The 25,563-nt window shown below is 42.2% G+C and overlaps 1 protein-coding gene and 1 long non-coding RNA gene across 2 annotated transcripts; both read right to left on the bottom strand.

The window, feature by feature from the left end:
* Positions 1-175: 175 nt before the first annotated feature.
* Positions 176-9,973, bottom strand: Fam8a1 (family with sequence similarity 8 member A1). Its single transcript, XM_078020581.1, has 5 exons — positions 9,130-9,973; positions 8,191-8,311; positions 6,284-6,407; positions 5,629-5,768; positions 176-3,334 (listed from the first exon to the last, which is right to left on the bottom strand). Exons 1-5 carry the CDS (start codon positions 9,839-9,841, stop codon positions 3,190-3,192), a joined length of 1,242 nt encoding a protein of 413 aa, XP_077876707.1. The 5' UTR covers positions 9,842-9,973; the 3' UTR covers positions 176-3,189.
* A 2,312-nt stretch (positions 9,974-12,285) lies between these two features.
* On the bottom strand, positions 12,286-19,412 carry LOC144366381 (uncharacterized). The gene is made up of 2 exons (XR_013425469.1): positions 18,949-19,412; positions 12,286-14,704 (listed from the first exon to the last, which is right to left on the bottom strand). It is a non-coding gene; the product is annotated as an uncharacterized LOC144366381 (long non-coding RNA).
* Between the last annotated feature and the right edge of the window lie 6,151 nt (positions 19,413-25,563).

Below are 25,563 nucleotides of genomic sequence, written 5' to 3'. Positions count from 1 at the left end.
TAAGGACTGGATTGATTGTAATTGGTGTGGGAAAGAAATATCCCTCGAGGCAGATAATGTTTTCATAGACCCATTTCTAAAAATGACCCAGTTCACTGGAGTATCCCCCTGGAAAGTGGTACTTGGAAGCAAGGTCTCCCTAGCAAACCTCAAATAAACAGACAAAACACAGATGCACTGGTGACACAAGTATTTATTGAGAAAAATAATACAAACTGGTGGCATACAAATTATTAAAAAATAGAATGATGGATTTTATTTATTGGTCGGACATCAGAAACTGCAGGTCAAATCCTACTATAATGTGCACACGTTGTGAAGACTTTGGTACTGGGGAAGGGGAATGGCAAGAATTTAAACATGGTGGTACTTGCCAGATTTTAGGAATACTTTTATTTGGGCACATTCTTTGAAGAAACAATAATAGCCTCTTTTAATAGGGCTAAATGTAGAATGAAAACATTCAATACTACACACCCTTCAAAAATCCCTTTATATTCCTAAGTATAAATATTTATGTGTAAGCAAAACACTCAAATCACTGACAAGAACAAATCTTTTTAGTGTAGGAGTTAAATTTTGCTAGTATTTTAAGACATTAAAACATTAGACAAGTGGCCCTCAAATAGAATGTCTTTTTTCCCCCAATCCTAAACACGTTGAGTGATGGAAGGCAAACATTAAGGTAGAACTACTGAACCAGTGCTAACGGAGTTGGGCCATACTTTCTCATAAATACTGGCAAGTAAAGACTTTTCATCCAAATGTGCAGGCTTGCTTTCTTTTTTTATAGAGTGGTCTTTATAAAGCAAGGCTACTACTCGGCACTGTGTACCCAGGGCCCAGCTTCTGCCTCCCAACATGAACATAGTCAGCCTGCCAGACTAGCCATTCCAGGATACTTTTAAAGTGACAAATAATGTTTGTACTAAGATTTTTTTTTTTTTGGCCTTTTTAGGCTAGAGTTTCAACTTGAGAATTAGATTTTGACACAGAAAAGAGCCAATATCACTTATATAAGTGAAATATACCAAATAGAAAGGTTTCCTGAAAGGGAGAATCCACCTCATAGCTACAAGGGAAAATGGGCACTGGGCCATGTTCTCTTTTTTCCCCATTGTTTTGTCACATTTTTCAACTCTGGGAATGAAAAAGTACTTCCTCTAAGCACTGAATTCATAAATAGAAACAGACTTTGGTTTTGTTGTAAAGGCAAAGTAAGACTTAATGTGTATCCGATGGGAATACATGGTATAACTTGAGTCCACACTTACAGCAAATTGTACTAATTAAACTGAACTTTTTTTTTTTGTATAAATAAAAAGCCTTGATGACAACTTATTTCAGTAGAAATTCCAAGTCAAAGATACATTCCACAGTTACGACTGAAGGACATTTAAACTTGAATTCCCCAATCAGTGACAACAGTAGTGTCTATACTATTTTAAGTTTGTATAACATTTCCCAATTTTCAATATAAATAAAAGATTTTTTGTTTTCTTTTTCCTTCGAAGAGCCATAAAACAACCTTCACAGAGGTTACAAGTGCATCATCTATTTAGTACTTGTACACACTTAACAATATTAAGTTTTACAATAAACATGTATTACTAAGGACACTGTCAAAGTTTCTACACACATTAAATGTTACTTTCACAGTTTTAAATATCAAAAGAAAAATCTACTTTAAAAATTGAACAGTGATAACAGACATGTCTTGGGTTTGCTATAAATTTAATACCAAGAACACAGCTTAGACTGATCCCGTAAGCAGTCTAATTTTAAACTGTACAGTACAGTTTAGTGTTTTTTGGAAAATAGTGTCAGAGTTGGAGAAAATGAGTAAGAATCAAAAAATTACAAATAGTTCGGGTATCTCTCTCAACACAGGTAACTGGGACACACAACAAAAGCACATGCAAACATGAACAAAACCCCATGACTTTGCTTCAGCAGAGTAAAGCAAAATGGCAATACACAAAGTATTATTTTGCTTCACATTTCCCCTACAACTCCATCCCAAGCAGGCCCAAAATGAGCTGAAAGCAGCTGAAATGATGTCTGGAGATGACGGTCTCCCTTGCTTTGGAGAGAATAGTTCAGGATGGGAAAATTGCTAGCATTTCACAGGCTACTGGCATTTAGAGTTACTCATGAAATAACTAGGGTGATTTATTTAACTCTTGATGTCTCAACAGTCATGGAACTATATAAGAAGAGGAAAGGAACTACTATGTGAGTATGAAGTATATAAGTTACACTCACAACACTGAAAAGCATTAACACTTTCTTCATGCTGCACACAAATTTTGTAGTAAATATGCAACATTTTAATAAAAGTTTTCCCCACATAGTCGTAGTGAGTTTTAGGGGGCAGTGAAAATACTTGCACATGAATTGTATGTTTTAAATTTACAGTAAAAATTTACACCCCCTGCCCTTATAAACAATCACTAACTTAACTTTTCTCATTAAAAAAAAAAATCAGTGATAATATAGCAATATGACTTAATACTTTTTCATCATTATGAAAAATCTGCCCCTAAACACGTTTAAGCATTAAGAATAGTTGCAGAGTTAACACCTTTACTGCAGTGAACTGCAGCACAGACTGGAAACTTCAGGCAAGGAACTGCTAGGCCTGCCTCACTTGCCCCTTTCAAAAACACTGCAGCTGACTCAACACCTGCTGGCAAGGGAGGTAAGTGAAGAGTTCTCACTCCCTCCCCACACCAAAACAAAGAACCATTTCCCCAAGAAGTGTAAACTAAAAGATAAACTAAGTAGGTGTTTACAAAACACAACTGGACTTCTTCCATCATTTTGGGATAAACCAAAATAAAAATTTTAAAGTTTCATTTGGAGATTTCAAAGCTGAAAATGCTTTCAACAAATTCTAATGCCTTAGATCTAAAGAAAGTATATATTGTCCATTGTTGATTATGAAACCACTGGCCTTCTTGTTGATCTAAAAATTTTTTAACACTTGAATTTAATATATATGTTTTTCTTCTGGAAAAGTTCTTTGGCATTCAAGTAAAATCAATACTTTCAGAACAGTCACCTGTATCACACTGAAGTGACTGCTTTAATTTCTAAATCAATTTTACCCAGGGATACTGATGGCCTTGACACATAATTTAGTCTTGTCATTATTCCAAAGAGTGGAATTCAGGGTTTTCTGGGACATCATCTGACCCCATTTCTTTTTACCACAATGGTTCCTGCTACAATGTCATAGGCTGTTCGATTATGCTGAAAAAACAGCAGTGTGATGAAAGCAGGGAAAAAAGAGGCAATAGAAAAATTCTTGATCAGAGCTCGTATGGTGGACCTAAAAAATTAAAGCAAAAATATCAAGGTATAGATGACTACATACAGATGAGTGGTATCCTACCCAAGTTCAAGTTGTACTTGAAACAGTCAATATGTAATTAAGAGAATCTTTACCTTTGATGTGTTATTTTCAAGTAAATATATCATGACCAAACTACTGGGCTCTTAAAGAGTTCATCAACATAAGACTTAGAACTTTCATAAGAAAAACATCTCAGATGGGCTGGACTCTGCCTCAGTGGCAGAGCGCTTGCTTGCCTAGCATGTGTGGGGCACTAGGTTTGATTCTCAGCACTGCATATAAATAAGTGAATGAAATAAAGGTCCATCAACAACTAAAAAGTAAATAACTCAGAATATGAACTAAGGGTTTACAGTATATTTTAGTATTTTTTTCTGGAAGAATACTGTTCCTGGCTTCCCTTTTCCATAGTGGCATCTTTTTTGTTTTTGGTACCAAAGATTGAACCCAGGGGTGCTTAACCAATGAGCTACATCCCTAGCCCTTTTTATTTTTTGAGACATGGTCTTTCCAAGTTGCTGAAGCTGGCTTTGAACTTAGATCCTCCTGCCTCAGCCTCCCAAGTCACAGGGATTAAGGTGAGTGTCACCATGCTGGGCCCATAGTCCCTTTTATTACCACGTGTTTCCTTCTAAATTTTCCTTCTAAACTGAATGCTTAATGTCACATTCTCTACCTTATATGAAGTGCGAGCATTTTAAAATTGTCTAGTCTTTCAACCCCTCTCTCCTTTGTAGGAAAGCCGTAAAAAGTGCGACAACAACAAACATCAGAATGAAGAATTATCCTACTAATATTAGATCTCTGCCCTTTGTGCACTATATTGTTACCAAAAGAGAAAAAAAAAAAAAAAAAGCAACGGCTAAAAGAGTAGACTGAATGCAGATTAGCTGTTTCCAAATCCATCTTTTAATTTCTGGTTGTGTCGCACATCTGCAAAAAAATATCTATCTTATAAGGCTTTAGGGATTAAATTAGTTAATGCACATGTCACTTTACAGTGCCTGGTATATGATAAGTATTAGCCATTTTTGACTCTTACCCACTTTCTTTTATAACAATCCAGGTGTCACTCATTCTGGCAATATTTACAGCTAGATTTTATTTGGCTCAACTGATTACCACCCACTCACCTTTACCACTCACATTACCACTAGGCGCCCTCCCTGGAAGCTAGACGCCAACTACTAGGGGACTGGAGGTATTACAAGCTCTGGCATTTGAGAGCAACAGGATATGTGCATGTATTATGCATATCATCAAACTCTTAGCCTATTCAAGACGAGATATAATGGTGGCTCAAGACAGAGTAGTAACTGACCAAATATCCCAGACCTAGGGAATTATAAAGCTGGGCCCTGAGGATTGGTATAGCATCAACACCTAAATCATCTTCTCATTATTGTGATCTATAAAAATGATCTTGAATATGTATACTGAAGAGGAAACAATTTAAAAAGTTCACAAATGAGAGCAACTAAGAACAGAGCAGGGAGGAAGAGCAGGAGGAAAAGATTAACATTTAACAGAGACATGAGGTGGGAGGGAAAGGGAGAGAAAAGGGAAATTGCATGGAAATGGAAGGAGACCCTCATTGTTATACAAAATTACATATAAGAGATTGTGAGGGGAATGGGGAAAAAAAAAACAAGGAGAGAAATGAATTACAGTAGATGGGGTAGAGAGAGAAGATGGGAAGGGAGGGGAGGGGGGATAGTAGAGGATAGGAAAGGTAGCAGAATACAACAGTTACTAATATGGCATTATGTAAAAATGTGGATGTGTAACCGATGTGATTCTGCAATCTGTATTTGAGGTAAAAATGGGAGTTCATAACCCACTTGAATCTAATGTATGAAATAAGATATGTCAAGAGCTTTGTAATGTTTTGAACAACCAATAAAAAAAAAAGTTCACAAACCCTTTAATAATTGCAGTATATGTCATAAAGAGTGAGAATAATCTAAATTCAATATTCTAAAAATATTATAACAAGCATTATAACTTATGCCATATTCAATACAGTCCTGTGTCACATAAGGGACACATTGAGAAATGTATCATTAGGTGATTTTGTTCACTATATAAAAATCTTAAATGTACTATACAAAACTAAGATTCCTACACAAAGACATTAGTCAATATAATCTTATGAGACCACTGTGATGTATGTGGTCTATCCTTGACCAAAACATTATGCAGTGCAAAAATATACCTAAAATATATACTTTCCCAAATATATAGTAGATGAAGCTAAGAAAAGGACTTACGTTGTAATGCTAACATTTGAGGAAGGAATCACTAAAACTCGACTTGGAGCAATAAGCACTGATGTATCACATGTCACAACTCGAAGCCCTAGCAGGAACTTCCCAGGGGTAGCTCCACCTGCTCCCCAAATGCAAATTATCTAAGGAAATAAGGAAAATTTAAAAATAATTTATTGGTTCAACTATACCAATTTTAAAGATAAGTTTCCTGTTACTTCATGTTTTAAAGTTTTCAACTTAAAAGAATACTCAAAGGATAGCCATTTATTTCTGTGGTCTCTTAATATGTGCAACACTACAATATATTTAATATTTCTCTATGACCCATTATATTTTTTAGTAAGTTGTTCCCAAGGAAAAATACTCCCAAGTGTCCTCAACCAACCAACTTACAAGTATATTTATTGGTCAGAGTATTTTTATGAGTGGAATTTTATTTTTAAGACCGAAAAATACTACAAAGAAATTATAAAATGTCTCCCTTCTAAACAATTTCTAAAAGTTGTTTTTTTACCTTGAAAAAAAAGTTAACTAAAGAAAATGTGGAAAAAACAGAAAAATACTTGAAAAATAATGATTAATTATAAATTTCCATTACTAAGGCTGATCATCTAAAGATTGATTCTTAAAAAAATTATTTGCTGCAGTAACTTACCTCATAGAAACAAACTAATAATCTGTATATAAGTGCCACAACCATCATTTTCTGCAAATCTTCCATTGACGTATCTTCATCTATTTCTTCTATTATATAATGCATAGCAAACTTAGAGATATCCCTACACAAAATAATAATTTGGGGTTACTCAGAATTAGTTACAAGAACAGTTATGGTTTTGTTTTGTTTTTGTGGTACTGAGGATTGAACCCAAGGACACTTTAGCACTGAGCTAGATCCCCAGTCCTTTTCTTGAATTTTTGAGATAGGGTCTATACTGCCGAGGCTGCTCAAACTTGTAATCCTCCTGTCTCAGCCTCCTAAATCACTGGGATTATAGGTGTACAACATGGTGTTCAGCTGTTTAATCATAAATTTTAAATGAAATTCTAAGCTAAACTTTAGGGTCCCAATCATCTAGTTGCACAAAACATTTACTAGCTTATTCAACAAATAGGCATGGCAGGGTGGAGGAGCATGTTCCTGCCACATGTGCTATGCACTGGGCTGGAGATAGCTCAGTAGCTAAAGCACTTCCCTAGTACAAGCAAGGGCCTGGGTTCAATCCCCAGCACTACAAAAAATAAAACAAAAATTGCACCATCATGAGTGAATACTGTGCAACCCCTGGGGATACAATGATAATTTGAAATGTGTCTATTTTCAGGGAGATTCAACCCAAAAAGGGAAACAACAATAAGTAATAATAATGACAAAGCAGGAAGCCAGCTGTAATAGGGAACCACAAGTACCAGGGAAACATTTCAGTTACACTTAACCTTGTGAATGACAAGTAAGCTAGGATTTGAAGGATGAAAAGAAGTTAGCCAGACTAAGGTGGAAGAAAGTTCCAGGGAAAGTGAACAGTAGGAAAGCTGTGGAGCAAGACAGTGTGTGATGGAGGTTATAAGTAGTTTGATATGGCTCAGATATTAAGTATGAGAAGTGACAGTAATTAAGAAATAAGAGCATGTGTTAAATCACATGAAGAAATTCAGACTTTATCTTGGCGAAGAGAAACAAGTAAAGGGTTTTAAGGCAGGGGAGGGCAGAATCAGAATTTATGATCACTTTGGTTTTACATAGGAGGTTCAGTTGAGATAAAACAAGAGACTGGCTATGATCCAAGCAAGAGATGACAGTGACTGGAGTAGGGAGAAACCATGATGAGGCAAACCATGATGAGGCAAAGCACTGAGGAGGCAACGGTCCAGGCTCAAGCTATCCAGGAGAAACTAGACACAGAGGAGTTGGCATTGGGTGGTTTTGTGAGGAGGAGGGAAAAGGAGGAAGCACAGTAACACTCAGGTTCACATCGGCTAACTTTCATGACTAAGTTCTAGGTTTAACTTCTCATAAGCCCAAATTTCAGTCTATAACCCATAGAGGTAAGCTCAGTGCCTCAGTGCTTAGCAAGTGGTAACTGCTGTTATGATTATTATGAGTAAATGCCTCGCTTGGCAGTTCACTCGGGATTTGTCTGATAGTATGAGCAATCCCATCTGGAAATGTCACTAGTTTATTATTAATAGTCACCTGCCAGTTCTCTTCATGTCTTTGTCTATGGAGACTCCACAGGATAGTAAGAGGAAAACTAGTTCCTGGCCTAAGAGAATAGTTGAACAAATGAGATTTGGAAGGTTCTTTTACCTTCTTTTGAACAGTGAAATTACCAGAAATTTTAAAAGAAGTTTATTAAAATTTTTTTTTCTTCTTTATAGGTATTTCTTTAAAACTACCACCACCACCAAAAACAAAAAACAGTAACTCTAACAAAGCTCTTATAAAGAAATCATGACCATGGCACACCTATTACCCACATAGCCACTTGCAAGCTTGAACAGAACTTAACAAAAGGACTCTAAAATAGAACTAAAACCTTTCTACAAATGTCCTTCACTTACTTTATTCCACTGAGGTGCATAATAGTTAAGACAATGGTTGCTTTTATAAAGAAGAGAATAAAGAAATCCACCATCTCTGCCATAAATCTGTGGGCCAAGGATGGAATAACATACTCTCTGCCTGCAAATTAAAAAAACAAAACAAGTTAGGAAACCCAATCACTTCATACCTGGGAACCAAAGTCAGATAATGAGGGGGGAAAAGCAAAGTCAGGGCACAACTTAATAATTCTAAAAAATATATAACCTGAAGCAATTATCAGGTATTGATTCCATAAGGGTACCATTAAATATAACAACTATTTAGAGAGTATTTATATAAGACTAGTTAGCTTACAATTTGCTTTCACCTTAATGTTTAAAATTTGATTTCTTAGCTAATGACTAGAGTGCCCAATACATTGCACTAGGGACTAGAAGAACTAGATGATCACATACAGGAAATCAAATCTAACACTTGCCGTAAAAATCAAGGTTAAGAATGGACAACTAGTATTAAGTAAATCCCTATATCCCACATGCTACCTTCATTTAATTTTGCTTTCTATTAAAAAACAAAAAACAACAACAACAAAAACCCTGATTATCAACCTCCCAACCTAATTCTGTCAGGGGTCGTGTTCTGGCATCCACCAGTGCTCGGCCATGCACAGGATTCGCTTTAATGAACTCGGCGTATTCTAGTCCACCCCGAGGTGCACAGGGCCTTGGGTCAGTAGGCCAGGCCCGAAGTCATCCCTCCTCTCGGTCTGCGACCCTCCCCGACGCGCGGTCCCGCCATCGGGGGCCCAGGCCGGCCGTCGGGCCAGGGGTCTCCCCCTCGGGGGCTGCGGCTGAGCGCAGCGGCCTACGAGCGAGGGATTCGCTGCGCGCGGGGCGCCGTGGCCCCGGGCACCGCGGCCTACGACCCCAGGCGGCCCACGACCCCGCGCCTCTCACCCGCCTGCCGCGCGGCGTCGCTCGCCGTCCGCGCAGGCACCGCGGCTCCTACTCTTGTCACTGGTGTCGCCCGGACCGTCCCAGGCACGGGAGCAACCCGCGGCCCCAAGCCCGCAACCGGAGCCGGGGTGGCGATGCCCGCCGCCGCCGCCGCCGCCGCCGCCGCCTCGGGCCCCGCGGCCCCGGCGCCCAGGAAGTAGAAGGGGTTGTAGTAGCCGAGCTGCGGCGCGGCGGCCGGGGAGGTGGCGCCGGCCGCGGGGTAGCTGGGCGGCGGCTGAGGGCCGCAGTAGGCGGGGAAGGCGGCCAGGCCGCTGTGCCAGGTCAGGTAGCCGCAGTACGACTGCCACAGCCACTCGTGCACCTGCCGCGAGTACTCGCGGGCGCTCAGCCGCGCCGACCTCTCCCGGGACGCCGCGGCCTCGGGCGCCTCGCAGCTCGCCGGCTCCGGCGGCCCCGCGGCCGCCTCCTTGCGATTCCGGGGCTCGTGCGGCGGCTCCGGCTCCTCGGCAGCGGCGGACGCGGGGCCCGGGGTTGGAGGCCGGCCCGGGGCCTGAGGCTCGGCCTGCGGCCCGTCCCGGGAGCCGGGGGCAGCGGCGGCGACGGCGGCGGCGGCGGCAGGGGGGCCACCCGGGGCGGGGACCGGCTCGTGGTCTCCTCCGCCTTCCTCCCGCCCGGGAGGGCGGCCTCGGGCTTCCTCGGGCCCCTCTGCCATCGTCGCCTCAGCAGCACCCTCCGCGGTACCTGTCACTGAGCTTTTCCCTCCCCCAGCGGCCCCTCCCCAACGGCGCCGTCGCCACCGCAGCACCGCAGGCGTCAACAATCCGCCGCCGGAAGCGGAAACCCCGCCCCTCGGAGGCGGCCGGGAGGAACTGGGGGCGGTGTCTCCTCAGTAGCTGCAACCAGGTGGTCGCCCTGCGCTTTGTGATGTTAATGGCATCCAAGTGGAGGCGTTTCTAGATGTTTCTGTGGGGACGGGCCGAGGTCCTCCCGGGAAGACTGTGGAGGGCCAGGAGGGTTTCCCGCAGAGGTCCCGGGCGGACGCCGCCTGTTGTGCGACGCCCAGAGCGTGTGGTCCGCGCCAGTTCACGATTTGTCCCGGGCATGCCGTGTTTGTGCCCTTGGATGATAGATCCAAAGCCGCACTCAGCTGAGACGTATGTAAGACGGAATGTCTCAGTGCGGACATTTTCAACTGAAGTAAGAGAAGAAGGGTTGTGCTGATTGCCCGAGCAGCGCGGTTCTGAAGCGTGCTTTCCTCCTGCTGTCGGGCCGCCTCCCGTTTCGGCAGATGTGCCTTTCCCCAAGCCACGGCCTCAGCCCAGGGGACCTTTCCCTTTATTTTGCTGGGAAAAGACCATGGCCCAGAACTTTGGTGCCCTCTCTCAGTACCTTAGCCCATGCGGGATAACTCTTATCCCCCTGCCACCAGAATTGCTAGACTTAATATTTCATACACACACGCACACGCACGCACACGCACACGCACACATACATACATGTATACATATACATATATATAAATTGAACCACTGAGCTGCATCTACAGTCCTTTTTATTTTTTATTTTTGAGACAGGGACTTAATAAGTTGCCCAGGCTGAACTTTAACTTGCATTTCTCCTGCCTCAGCCCCACCATGCCTGGCTACATGTTTATATTTTAATATACTTTATTATGTCCTTAACTTTATAAGCCTCTCAGTGGGTAGTAGTAGGACTTTGATTCCCTAATACCATATTGAGGCAGGGGCTAATCATTCTAAACTGAGGAAAGGGAAGCCAGAAGGAGGGAAGAGAGGTTGTAATGAGTGTGAATAACTGGCACAGGGCTACTGTAAAGATTTTAAGAAAATTATATAAGACATGAAAAGAGAATAAGAAAAACTCAGAAACGAAGTAACATAACTCAAGAAAGAATTAGAAATAAAAAATGATTTCAGAAAACTGGAACACCAGAGTAAGCAGATATAACAGTGCCTGTTCAATTCATGTTCAATACAAGTTGAACATGAATTTTTTAAGTCAAAAAGAAAAAGGCAAAAAATCCAACGCAAACATTGAATCATCGATTCAGAAAATCCAAGACAGGGGCTGGGGATGTGGCTCAAGCGGTAGCGCGCTCGCCTGGCATGCATGCGGCCCCGGGTTGGATCCTCAGCACCTCATACAAACAACGATGTTGTGTCCGCCAATAACTAAAAAATAAATATTAAAAAATTTCTCTCTCTCTCTCTCTCTCTCTCTCTCTCTCTCCCCCCTCCCTCCCTCTATCACTCTCTCTTTAAAAAAAAAAAAAGAAAAAAAGAAAATCTAAGACAGGTAACAATAAATATAATGCAGTATAATTCAAGAAAACTTCCTGAGAATATATATGCACATATATGTACAAAGTGGGGAGATAAAGGTTTTATACATCTTATATACTATTGTGTATTATTATATATAAAGAAAGAGTATACTATATGTCTGAGAACTGAAAATGAACAAAATGTATTCTAGTAAAAGTGCTAGACAATGTTTTTTAAAAAAGCATATATATATATATATATTGCCTAAACTTTAACACTTCATTTGAGAAGAAAATAGTGTAACGTTTAATAATTCAAAGAAAATGTGAATCAAGGTCATTAGATCCAGAAAACTGACTTTTGAGTAGCCCTGAGAATAGGCTATTTTATTTTCAGTATGAAAGAACTCAGGGAAGGTTATTGGCTTGAGTTATTTCTGAGGTCTACTGGAGAATGAGTAATGTCTAACATACAATGGCAGAAGGATTGTTGGTGAACATTAAATATTTAATTACTTGTAAAACTTGGGTTAAATGAGCACTTACATCAGTCGGAGTCCAGTCAAGACATAGAGAGCACATAGTATTTTGAACAGACAATGTTTGCTGGAAGGAACTATTAAGAGTCTTGGAGTTGGGGCTGGGTTTATGGCTCAGTGGTAGAGCTCTTGCCTGGCAGGTATGAGGCACTTGATTTGATCCTCAGCACCACATAAAAATAAATAAAAATAGTCTTGTAGTAAATGAGGATTGGCTAATAAGAAGCAAAGAGAATTGTAAACTATATAAGAATAGCAGATACATGGAGTAGCCGCTACTTGTAGTGTAAGGGTCCAGCGAAACGTCGGAGTAAGAGACCACAAGAGACTGTCTTATGCAAAAGCAGAAGGGTGGGTTTATTTGGAGACCAGCATGCTGGGGCTCCCTCTATAGCAAAGAGAGAGAGAGCCCTGAGAACCGCTTGAGCAGAGCTTATATACTTTTCTTGGAGAGGGCAGGGAGGGAAGTTCATTGATGGGTCAGGGTGAGTGGGCAGTTTGCCTGCAACCGAGTGAGGGAGTGCATCCTGCAGTTTGGCAGTTGGGGACAGCACATCCTGGGAACAAGATTAGCAAAGAGTTCACAGTTGGGGACAACACATCCTGGGAACAAGATTTCAACAGTGTTTTGTTAAGCATATAGAAAAACAGAGTGACAAGTACCTATTTTATTAACCTTTCATTTCCCACTTTTTCTTCTGGCTACTTTTAATCATAAAAGTGATCATTGGGGGGTGTCACCTTCTGTGTCTGCTAGTGGGGTATATTGTTGTCTGATTACCATAAGTTTGACTTGTCCAATTTGGGATTGGAGAAAGGAAATTACACGATTGAGCAAACAGGGTCCTAGAGTTAGCAACAATATAAGAATTATTAGAGGGCCGGCCAGGGCTGATAAAAGTGTAGTTAACCAGGGGGATTGTGTGAACCAAGACTCGTACCACCCTTTTTGGGCATCTCTCTCTCTCTGACGCTCTTCAAGGCGTTTTTTTAGTTTACTCATAGATTCTCTTACAACTCCAGTATGGTCGGCATAAAAACAACATTTTTCCCTCAATGCAGCACAAAGGCCCTTTTTTCTCATGAAGAGGAGGTCCAACCCTCGCCTGTTCTGTAAAACAACTTCAGAGAGAGAGGTTAAAGATTCCTGCAAAGCTGTGATGGAGGTTTCTAATATCTTTAAGTTTTGGTCCATTGCTGTTTCTAATTGGGTCATTTGTCGTGTCCCATGGACCAGGGCAGTGGTTCCTGTGCCCACCCCTGCAGCAATTCCCATTTCTAATAAGATGGCTAAAGCGAGGGATACAGGTTCCCGGTGAAACCGGGTTGTATGCCCCCCTATTTGATCTTTAAATGAACCTGCGTCATGATAGAGCATTCTGGGAAACATCTGCACCATTACATAATTAATCACATCTGTTGACCATTTTATGAAAACATAAATAATGTTTAAGTATATAGAATTATACTGTTGTAGGGATGGATAAGGCAAGGCACCTAAGATAGCACTGAAGACAGGGAAACAGTTCTATTTGGCTGCAACCGGATTCAGAGGGCATTGCTTCCGCTGTAATCAATTAATCCCCTGAACCCCAAGTTTAGGCAGCTTTAGAACTCCGTACTCAGCATGTAAGGGAAAGGGCTCAGAAGTTCACAGTCTGCAGAAGTTCACAAAAAGCAGTTTTTGTTTCTGTTATTTTTTTTTTTTCTCTGTTCTGGGCAAGTTAACTTTTTAAGGACACCTGGGAGGGGGAGAATTTTTTTTTTTTTCCTTGCCAGCTGTTACCATGGCGCCCAGTTGATAACTTTTTTATCTTAGAAATGTAGCCATCTCTGTGAAGCCTCAGCTCAAGGCCAGAGGCCCTGTTCACATATTTTGTGAAAAACTAGTAAGGGGGTGTCTAGCTTAGGAGTGCTGATTTTTCCAGCCAGTGGCCAAGTAGAACAGGGCAACATGAAAAGAGGAAGTTTATCTATACTGAACTCTTTTATAGGGACTCTTTTGCTGAAAGTCCTAAAGTCAGCCATAGTGAAGACTTCTGGAGAAGGTCAGTTAAGACTTTTCTGTGGGCCTGGTACAGAGGGGGAGGACAGGGAAGGCGGTGCTGAGAGCAGCTCCGTGGATCTGAGAATGAGGAAGGAGAGATGTAGAAGAATAATGGGAAAGGGGTTTGGGATTTTCTTAGCAATAAAAACTTGAGTAGTAGAACAGGTAGAGCAGAGGGGAAGACTGGAGTGAGTATCCCAAAAAGCCTGTGAGGGACTTTAAATTTTTAGTAACCTGTTTTCAGTGATGACAAAGCAACTTTAAAGGCCATTTTCATTACATTTTGGATAGTCCTGGTGGGTCCCGGTGTGGGCACTGAGAGGAGAAGAGAGGAGTGAATGGGTGGAGAGATACCTCAGTACCTGTTACTTCAGCAAGGGGGCAATGGTCTGAGAACTGGTGGAGGTTTGGGTTCCATCAGGTAGCCCCTGTATGTTTACATCCTTATGACTTACAGAAGAAGTCGGATTTTCCCCCACACAGCCATGACTGTGGCTTTGATAGTCTTTACCGCTGTAGGTGTTATAAGTAGCACCTGGTATGGTCCTTTCCAGCAGGGTTCTAGGGATGACACCTGATGTCGTCTTACATAGATGAAGTTTCCCACTTGATATCGGTGTGGAGTCCCTTCATCCCCAGGTTGGTAGGCAGTGGTCAGCTGTTTCCACGGGTATCACTGAGTTTTTTTTTTTAAAAGCTTTAAGTCTGTCAAGCAAGAGGGTGTGAAAGGAATTGTTAGGTCTTAGAGTTGGGGTCAGGTCCCTTATTGGAGGAGGGGCATCATAGAGAATTTCATAGGGGGTTAGGTTACACAAAGAAACAGAGGGAGTATTTCTTGCATGAAACAATGCATAAGGCAGGAGCATAGTCCAATCTTTTATGCCGGTCTCTAAGCTTAATTTTGTCAAGGTCTCTTTAATGGTTCTATTCATTTTTTCTACCTGTCCTGAGCTCTGGGGTCTATAAGCGCAATGCAACTTCCAATTAATCCCCAGGGTCCTGGCTAACCCCTGACTTACCTGGGCCATGAACGCCGGTCCATTATCGGACCCTATTACCTTAGGCAGGCCGTATCTTGGAAAAATATCTTCCAGGATCTTCTTGACCACCATTTCTTTCTTTTTTTTTTTTTTTGCGGGGAAGGCTTCAATCCATCCTGAAAATGTATCTACAAAGATTAGGAGATATTTAAGTCCATACCTTGCTGGCTTAATTTCAGTAAAGTCCACTTCTCAAAATTGTCCTGGTCTGGTCCCTCGAAGGCGTCTTCCTACAGGAAGCTTGGAGGGGTATGCATTAACCAATTGACAGGCCCGACAGGCTTTTGTTACTTGTTCAGCTATTTTCTTTCGCTGTGAGCCAGTTAGTGGAAAACTCTGTTCCTGATCCTTTAGGAATGCCTGCAGTTTCTTTGAACCAAGGTGAGTGAGTTGGTGTACATTTTTAACGTAGTGTAGGGCTTTCTGAAATTGCAAGTTGGGTTCAGTGTTGTCAAGGAGTTCAGTGTCAGTGTCCTCAGATGTTAAGTTGTCGGGGTGCTCCGACGTAGTTAAATCTCCTGACTTATGTTCCCCCATATGGAAAGTGTTAACATGGTTACTCTGTTTAGGGCTGTCAATTTAGCCTCTTTATTTGTCCTCTTGTTAGATGGGGGTGGTATCTGCACAACAGTTTGTTTTCTGGGCTCAGTGAGCCATTGTTTATCGCCCCTAAGGGAATAGTCTAGGAAGATTACTTTTTGCTGGCAAATTTGGGCTTTTTTGACAGAAGCTCTATACCCAAATTGAGCAAGCTCAGATAGTAGTGCTTGAGTCCCAGACTTACAGTTTTCCTTGGAGTCTGCTGCCAGTAGCAGGTCATCCACATATTGGAGTAGGGTGACTTCAGGGTGCATGGTTCTGAAGTTATTGAGATCTCTGTGGAGAGCTTCATCAAAAAGAGTGGGGGAGTTTTTGAACCCCTGTGGGAGTCTGGTCCAAGTTAGTTGATCAGACGTTTCAGTTTCTGGGTTTACCCATTTGAAAGCAAACAGTAATTGACTTTCTTTATGCAGAGGCAAGCAAAATAAAGCATCTTTTAAGTCCAGAATAGTATACCATTTTCGCTCAGGGTTCAGGGTGCTAAGCAGATTGTACGGATTAGGTACTGTGGGGTGAATGTCCTGCACTCTGTTGTTGATCTCTCTTAAGTCTTGAACAGGGCGATAGTCCCCAGTTCCTGGCTTTTTTTCTGGTAGCAGGAGAATGTTCCAGGCCAATTGACAGGGCTTCTTTGCTCAGAGGATATTGTTTAATATTAATTGGGGAGGCTGAGGTTTTTAACTCCACCATTATTGGAGGTTGTTTTACGACTAGGCCTAATTTAGCAGTTTCTGCCCAGGCATCTGGGTAATCTGTTATCCATTTCTGGGATAGCTTGCCTGTTTGATCAGTCTTGGGGGGTGTGAAGAGTTGATGTTCATCTTCTACTGACATAGTTAAAGCCATGACTATAGGAGTTTTTACTGAAGGATTTAGAAATTTCATTTGGGGGCCTTCAGGGTTAAAAGTTATTCTGGCCTGGAGTTTGGTGAGCAGATCTCTGTCCATCAATGGGGCTAGGCATTCTGGGATCACTAGGAAGGAGGAAGGAGTGATGGATTTTTCCTTTCCCCAGGTCCATGGTCCTCTTAGTTGTCCAAGCCCAATATTTACTGTTATTAGCCCCTTGAATTTGAGACATTTTAGTTGATAGAGGGCCCAAGGGGGCCTTAAGGGCTGAGCATATTGCCCCTGTATCCACTTCAAAGTTTACTGGGGTCCCCTCCACTTCAAAAGTTACCCTGAGCTCGGGGAGGGGATCTGAGCCCTGACTTTCCTAGTCATCCTCCAGAGTTAGAATGGCTGGCTGGCGTGGCTGTTTCTTTCTAGGGCAGTCTTTGGCCCAGTGTCCTTTTTCTTTACAGTAGGCACATTGATCTGAGGCCAGATGTGGCTTCTGGCGTGGACCCAGGTATCTCTTTCTGTCTCCCTGTCTCTTAACTTCTGGCCTATTTGTTGTTGTGACCAGGACCTTAGTCAATGCCTCAGTCTGTCTTTTGCTTCTTTCATCCTCCCTTTGCTCCCTTTCTTTCTCCCTTTCTTCCCTTTCTTTCTCCCTCCTTTGTTCCTTCTCTTCCTCAGTTTCTCTTTTATAGTATACCTTCTCAGCTTCTCTGACTAAATCTCTCAAAGTCATATCTTGCAATCCATCTAAGCGTTGTAACTTTTTTTTAATATCCAGGGCAGCTTGCCCAATAAAGGCCATCATGACAGATGCCTTTTGATCCTCTGCCTGAGGATCAAAAGGAGTATATCTCCTATGTGCCTCCATAATTCTCTCCAGAAACATAGAGGGTGATTCATTAGGCCCCTGAATAATCTCTCTTACCTTGGTCAAATTAGTTGGCCATCTAGCGGCTGCTGGGAGACCCGCTATTAGAGCCCGGCAATAAGTGGACAGATGCTCCCTACCTTTAAAGGTGTTGGGGTCCCAGTTGGGTCGGTTTAAGGAGAAGTCAGCTTCGATTATGTTGGGAAGTTGTGTCGGTCGCCCATCTGGTCCGAGGATATTTTCTCTTGCTTCCAGGAGGATTCTCTTTCGTTCCTCTGTCGTGAAGAGAGTGCCTAAGAGTTGTTGGCAGTCATCCCAAGTAGGCTGGTGTGAAAACATCAATGACTTGATCAGACCTGTGAGCCGGGTGGGGTCCTCGGAAAAAGGGGGATTGTTATTTTTCCAATTATATAGATCTGAAGAGGAGAAAGGCCAATACTGGTAGGCTTGCATTTCTCCACCATGGCCATCCTCTATCATTGGCCCATAAGGACGGAGGGGAAGTATCACGGGGGGTCATCTGTAGGGCACTGAGCTGGCTTAACCTCCTGTGGTGGAGAAGCTGAGTCAGCAGCAGGGGAATCTCTTAGAGGGTGTTGGGGGTTGGGGAATGAAGGCAGGGGATAAGGAAAGGGAGGAGAGTCCAGCAGAGTCAAATCTTGAGACTCAGGGAGAACAAAGGGTGGAGGAGGAGGTTTGAGAGATAGAATCGTAGGGGGAGGGGTAGGAGCAGGAACAGGGACAAGAAAAGCCTTCACCCAGGGAGGAGGAGATTCACAAAGGTCCTGCCAAGTTAAGATATACGGCTGTTGATCTGGATGGCTATGTGGTCCCGGCTGAAAAACAATATCTCTAATTTTTCGAATTAGTGGGGAGTAGAAAGATCCTTCTGGAGGCCATCCAATTCCAAAGGCAGGCCATTCTGAGGCACAAAGAGTCTGCCAGGTCCGACGTTTTACTGAAAAAGAAAGATTCTGAGCCCTTATGCGGACTTCAGCCCAGTGATCAAGGGTCAGGGACAGAGGCGTGGAATGACTCTGTCCCATAATGAAAGTTACTTGAACAAAGACAGGGACAATACAAATGACAAATGTGACACCAACACGGACACACAATGAACACACAATGAACAGTAAACGTGTAACACAAATCCAGAGGCAAAGATTAAAAACAGACAGTGAATTCAACCTGAGAGAAAGAATAGTTGCCGGCAAAACCAGACGGGTTGGCAGCAGAATACAGATGAGGGCACCTCCGTCCCTCCCAGATGGGGGCACCTCCGTCCCCCCCAGAGTCTCCCAAAGCGTCCCTTGAGGAGACGTGGTCTGTGGCTTCAGGGACACGTCTATCCACCACCGCCAGGGAGAACTTACGCTCTCCGCTGACAACCACACTCTGCCAACCCAAAACCAGAAAACCAGAAGACAGATGAGGGCACCTCCGTCCCTCCCAGATGGGGGCACCTCCGTCCCCCCCAGAAGCTCTGAGAGCTTTCGCTCTTCTCTGAGCCAAAAACCAGAAGCCAGAAACCAGAAGCCAGACAATCACAAAGGAAAAACAAGGAGGAGAAGAAGAAGGAGATAAGGCGCCATACTTACCCCCCTAAAGGAGTCTTGTTGAGGTCTCCCTTCCGGCGATGCGCAGTTCCCGGCCAATGCACCAAATGTAAGGGTCCAGCGAAACGTCGGAGTAAGAGACCACAAGAGACTGTCTTATGCAAAAGCAGAAGGGTGGGTTTATTTGGAGACCAGCATGCTGGGGCTCCCTCTATAGCAAAGAGAGAGAGAGCCCTGAGAACCGCTTGAGCAGAGCTTATATACTTTTCTTGGAGAGGGCAGGGAGGGAAGTTCATTGATGGGTCAGGGTGAGTGGGCAGTTTGCCTGCAACCGAGTGAGGGAGTGCATCCTGCAGTTTGGCAGTTGGGGACAGCACATCCTGGGAACAAGATTAGCAAAGAGTTCACAGTTGGGGACAACACATCCTGGGAACAAGATTTCAACAGTGTTTTGTTAAGCATATAGAAAAACAGAGTGACAAGTACCTATTTTATTAACCTTTCAGTAGGACTGAAATGAAGTGCCCAAGGAGGAGAACTTCTACACCAACAGGGCTGACAGCCAGACCTTGTTCAAGGGAGCATGATTGTGGCTCACTGGTGGGCAAAGAGGGTCACCAAGGACTTGTTCAGAAATCTTGTCCCAGGCTTGTTGGGAAAAGCTATCCACTGGGAAGTGCCTCATCTCAGAATTCCCCACAACGTGCTAGGAGAAGCCCCTTGCAGGAAGGAGCTTCACCACCAGTATACCACAAGGAAACCATCTCAAAGATAGTGTGCTGGGGGAAGCTCTCCAAGAGAAGGTGCTGCTTGCTGCTAGCTACTGGGCACTACTGAAGTTCAGAATGATAAGCCAGGAGTCCCAGGAAGAGACGCTACTTCTTACCACCAAACTAGCTAGCATGGAAGAAGCGTTTACAGAGTTTAGTTCCGTTATTGCAGAAAAAGCAAAGATTTGGAGCTCTGAAAGTCAATAAATTGGCAAGTGACCCTAGATTAAAAGAGTACAAGATGGATTTATATTCTAAAATATTAGTATAACTATGAAAATGGGAAAAGCATTCATGTTCCTTGGGCAGTTCTATGCAACCTGAATTGGGTTACCAGCACACATTGCATTTCTCTAGATAAGCCTAGCTTATCTAGAGGAAAAAAAAAATATATATATATATATATATTTATATATATATATATATATATATATATATATATATATATATATATATTAATCATAGGCCTTCTAACCAGAAAGTGATGGTGACTCTGTTCCTTCTGAGTTCCTCAAGTGAACATGTAGACCTTCTCCATCTCCTCTAGCCACAATTCATTGTGCTCATTTGCTGAGTGTGTTAAGTGCTGGATGTGTGCCGGGTGTTGGAATACAAAGGTGAATGAAACACCACCGTTGTGGCTGAGGGGATGACAGAACATACGGGAGAGCTTGGCGTGTCAGTTAGTACAGGATTAAAGTGTCAGTCCAAAGTGGGGAGTGATCAGTTCTGCTTGCAAAGACACAGGTGAGAACTTGGAATGGCTTTGTAGGAGGTGACTCTGAGTTGAGCTTTTGTTATATGGACCTGGCAGGGAGGGTGATTCCAGGGAGAGGGTGCAACAGGAGTGGAGTTCATGTAAAAAGAGCCAGGCTGAGGCAGCCTGAGATGGCCCCACATAGAGATGAATCGCAACAGTAGGGAGGGGTTTGACTTTTTTTTTTTTCTCCAGGTGAGGGAGTTTGGACTTTGTCTTACAGAGAGCAGAAGCTATAAAATAATTTCTATCAGGGAAATAAAAGTAGTCATATTTCTTTTTAAAGACATCTCTGTCTAGTAATAGTGTGCAAAATGGTTTGCGTGGTGTAAACAGGAAGACATGGACTCCACCTGGGAAATTATCATCTTGCTAAGATAAAGAGAACCCGCTGAATGAAGGCAATAGCAAGGGGGACGTAAAGAAGAGCAAGCACTTGCGTGACATAAAGGAAACCCAATATGCGGAGCTTAGTGATTGAATGGATTTAAGTGAGAGAGAAGCACACAGTTTGTGGCTTGGATGACTGAGGGCGTGGATTGTGCTGCTATTCATGGAAACAAGGAAGGAGGATGAGCAAGATGGCAGAAGGGGCTGTACAGGGATATCCAAGGCTCCCAGCTTTGAACACAGTGTATCTGTAAAGATAAGATCAAGCTAGATGGAACTTGAAGTGAGGAGTAGGTGGAAAGTTTTATGAAATGAGAAGAAAGAAAAGCCAAGAACAGAATGGGGTGGGGGGAGAAGGAGAAAAGGAATTGTTGAGATGGGAAGGAAAGTAGGATTGAGTGGGAAGAGACACTTTCCCTAAGAAGAGAGTGGTATGAATAGAGTTCTCCAGAGAAATAGAACCAGTAGTGTGCTATGGGAAGATAATATTATGAGAATCTGGCACAGGATCTGCTGTCTGCAAACCGGAGACCCAGGAGAGCCAGCGATGTGATTCTAGTCTGAGTCCAAAGGCCTGAAAACCAGGGCATCAATGGTGTGAATTCCAGTCCAAGGTGGGGAGAAGCCTGATGTTCCCACTCACAAGACAGGCAGGAAACCAAAAGAACAGCGGGATCCCGCCTTCCCCACTTTTTGTTCTATTCAGACACCCAGAAGCAACGTTCAGCCTTGCCCAATGTAGTTGACACTAGAATTAACCAACATTGGGGGCAATACCTGCTGTCAAACCAGAGAGAAGGAATCAAGATGAGAGCTATGGTGGGCATTTTCTTTTCTTTTTTTTTTTTGGTACTGGGAATTGAACTCAGGGCCCTTGACCACTGAGCCACATCCTCAGCCCTATTTTGTATTTAACTTAGAGACAGGGTCTCACTGAGTTGCTTAGCTCTTGCTGAGGCTGGCTTTGAACTCGAAATCCTCCTGCCTCAGCCTCGGAGCCTCTGGGATTATAGGCGTGCTCTGCGCCCAGCTCTGCCTTTCCTTTTTTGACCACCTTCCCTGTTTTTATTTCCCTCTTTTTCTTTTTTCTTTTTTTTAAAGAGAGTGAGAGAGGAGAGAGAGAGAGAGAGAGAAAATTTTTAATATTTATTTTTTAGTTCTCGGCGGACACAACATCTTTGTTGGTATGTGGTGCTGAGGATGGAACCCTGGCCGCAGGCATGCCAGGCGAGCGCGCTACCGCCTGAGCCACATCCCCAGCCCTCTCCCTCTTTTTCTGACAGCTCCCCAATTTCTTACCGAATAAACCCCTCCTGGTCTGTGCTTCTGTGGTAGGACTGCAGGGGCACTCCACACTCCAAGCCACCAGGTCAGCAGGTGACCCAGGCTCAGCTGAGTGACCTTAGCTGGGACTTGGAAACTTGAGCCAAGTGATTCTCGAATGGAGTGAATTCAATGCCAGCTGCAGTCCTTATCTGAAGAGACTGCTGAGGAACTCTTGCAACTTCAACTTCTTCCTTTACTTTCAAGGGCTCTGATATCCTTTCAATAACTTCCTCTTAAGATTAAATTAGCAAGTGCTGGTTTATGATCCTTCCAGCTAATAATATGGCTGTGAGATGGCTTTTGGATAGTTTCATGGGGTGAGGGGAGGGAAATGAAGCAGAGATAAATAACTGTGTTCTGATCTTTTTTTTTTTTAAAGAGAGAGAGAGATGAGATGAGAGAGAGAGAATTTTTAATATTTATTTTTTAGTTTTCGGCGGACACAACATCTTTGTTTGTATGTGGTGCTGAGGATCGAACCCTGGCCGCACGCATGCCAGGCGAGCGCGCTACCGCTGGAGCCACATCCCCAGCCCCTGTGTTCTGATCTTTAAGGAGTTTGTTTTGGAGGAGAAGCTGCTAGTAGAGTGGCTAATTATTGTTTTAGGGATTCATTGTCACTGTTTTATTGTTATTGTGGGCAGAGAAAGTGGTGGTTTTCATAGAAGTGATATATTTGTTTTCAGAATGATTGATTGTTCTTTTTTTTTTTAAGAGAGAGAGAATTTTTTTAATATTTTTTTTTTAAGTTTTCGGTGGACACAACATCTTTATTTTTTTATTTGTATGTGATGCTGGGGATCCTGCCCTGCGAATGCCAGGAGAGTGCTTTACCGCTTGAGCCACATCCCCAGCCCCTGATTGATTGTTCTTAACAATGTTTGAATCCATATTTTGATAGAACTGAAAAGTGGTATCTTTTTTTTTCATTTAATTTTTTTTTCCCAGTACTGGTGATTGAACCCAGGGATGCTTTACCATTGAGCCATCCATGTGCCACCATGCCCAACTTGAAAAGAAAAGGCTTAAAACTTGGGCAGTCATGAATCAGTAGTTTTATTATGGATTTCTCTAATTTTTAGTGAGGTAAACACTTTTAACTCATCATCCTATTTGAACTATTCTTACTAGTAATATGTGGTCTACAGTCCTCATAGTTATCAAGTTGGTCTTTAGAGTGTTTAGTCAGGGATAAATTTTGCCTGATTTAATACATTGATAGAAAGCAATTTGTAAAAAAAAAAAAAAAAAATTGAACTGCTACCAAAGGCTTATTTACAAATAAGATGCCTACATGCACTAAATAAAAGGCTAATTTAAAAATGACTTAATTTCAGTGCTAACTTTTTAGAAATACACATAAATGAAGGCATTTTTTTCCTCCTCTAGCCAAACTTGGAGCGAATTGCTGCATAATGCTTTTCTGCCCCCCAGTGGTTGTTAAAAAGCATTATGAAATTTGTCATCTGCTTTTAAAGATTTTATATTATCAGAATATATTTTTCTTTATGATAGACTTCTTGATTTGAGGAATTTGAAGTGGTTTATAAATAAATCATCAATCACAAGAGGCACACATTACTTTTAAAAGCAGGTCCTACTTACTGTAAAACAACCAGAAGCCTCATTATGTAATGTAAACAGGACTCAGGGCAACCAGTAGGTGGGGGAGTTTCCAAAGCTAAGAGTACCACCGTGTCCTTCAGGCCCCACAGTACCCCAGGACCTTAAAGAACATCAATTTAACCTTTTCTGTTTTATATTAACAAAAACGAAGGACTGTCGATTAGCTCCAAGTTATTTATGCATATATTTATATTGCCCATGAGATTCTGGTAAAAATGAGGAATAGATTTTACCTTTGAACTATGAAATTGGGGTGAAAGGAGAGCATTCTTTTAGGTATTAACATCACAAGATAAAAAGCTCAAAATAAGTAGGATGTGTGAAGAAAATGATTGTGACATACAGAGGAAAGGGTCAAAAAGAGAACTGGGTGACATGTTAGAGAGTCATGTTATGCACAAATGTCAAGGGAGGGAGCCAAGTTTGGCTTTGATCCAGTCAACAACAGAAATTATTATCATTTAATAATAATAATTAGGGGCTGGGGTTGTGGCTCAGTGGTAGAGCACTTGCCTAGCATGGGTGAGGCACTGGGTTCGATTCTCGGCACCACATACAAATAAAGGTCCATCAATAACTAAAAAGTATTTTAAAATAATAATTAACTAATAATTATTATTAAACATTATTATTTACTTATGATTACATGAGCATAATTATTATTATAACTCAGTGGTGGAGCATTTGCCTGGTCTGTATAAGGCTCTGGGTTCTATGAAAATAAATTAAGGAAAGCTCTTATGAAAGACAAAAGAGCAAATATTTATAACATCTAAAGCGTTGGCTTGAAGGGTATGGGAAACATTTCTTTGCTTCTGCTGCTGCCTTTACTGGCACTGAAGCCACCAACCCAGGGGGAGTGAACACGGAAGCTCTTGAGCACTGGGTCTGTTTAGCTCTTCTGGGCCTGATTCAGATCCTTCTCTTGGAATTTTGCCCTTGATGGTGGGTGGCCCTGCTCTTCCCAAACTCCTCCCTGACCTCTCTCCAAAGTGGATGCCCCTAGTCTGAGTGCTGCGCTTCCCCTCCCTGTTGTTATTTATTTTGCACATGATCTTATCATCATGATAAATTGGACCCATTGCCTAGCCAATCTGGCGTTGAGCACAAGCAGGGCAGGCCCCGAAACTTCAGCTTAACTCCATCAGCTTCCCACTGTGTTCTTGGCTCTTCTTGCTCTTGCCGTCAGATGAACAAGTTTGCACAACTTCTTTGAAGGCTCATTTGGCAGCATCCACAAAAATTCAGAATTTGTGAGGCCTATAACTCATGAATCCCCCTTTTAGGAATGTACAGAAATATGAGCACTAGGGTACAAAGATTCAAGTCAAGCAAATTATATTTATAAAAGCAAACCAACAAAAATACATGAGCTAGTCATCAAAAATTCAGTGATTAGAAAACATAGGGATAATACAATTTGTCAATAAATCCAGTTACTAGTTCTTTGAAGAAAAAAAGTGCAATGCATAAAATTTTGTCAATGTTAAGAAGGAGAAATTGCAACTCTAGAACATTAAGAGGAAAGAATATAAAATACTGAAACAATTTTTATAAATAACACAATCTAATGAACTCAGTGTTCAACTTCATCCCAACAATTGTGAAAACCCAGAGAATGTGGATTATTTTCTAGAAAAAGGCAAATTGTCAAAATTGAGTCAGATCTAAAGACATTTGTTGCCACTGAAGAATTAAACTACCTGTCAAAGTTAGTTAATCTTTTAGTTATTTAATTCTCATTTTGTAGCTTTATTGTCTTGAGTTTATTTATTTTTTAAAAATATT

Source organism: Ictidomys tridecemlineatus, chromosome 8 (assembly GCF_052094955.1).
Source record: "Ictidomys tridecemlineatus isolate mIctTri1 chromosome 8, mIctTri1.hap1, whole genome shotgun sequence".
In the NCBI taxonomy this organism is placed as follows: Eukaryota; Metazoa; Chordata; class Mammalia; order Rodentia; family Sciuridae; genus Ictidomys; species Ictidomys tridecemlineatus.
This window is presented reverse-complemented; position numbering and strand designations above follow the sequence as displayed.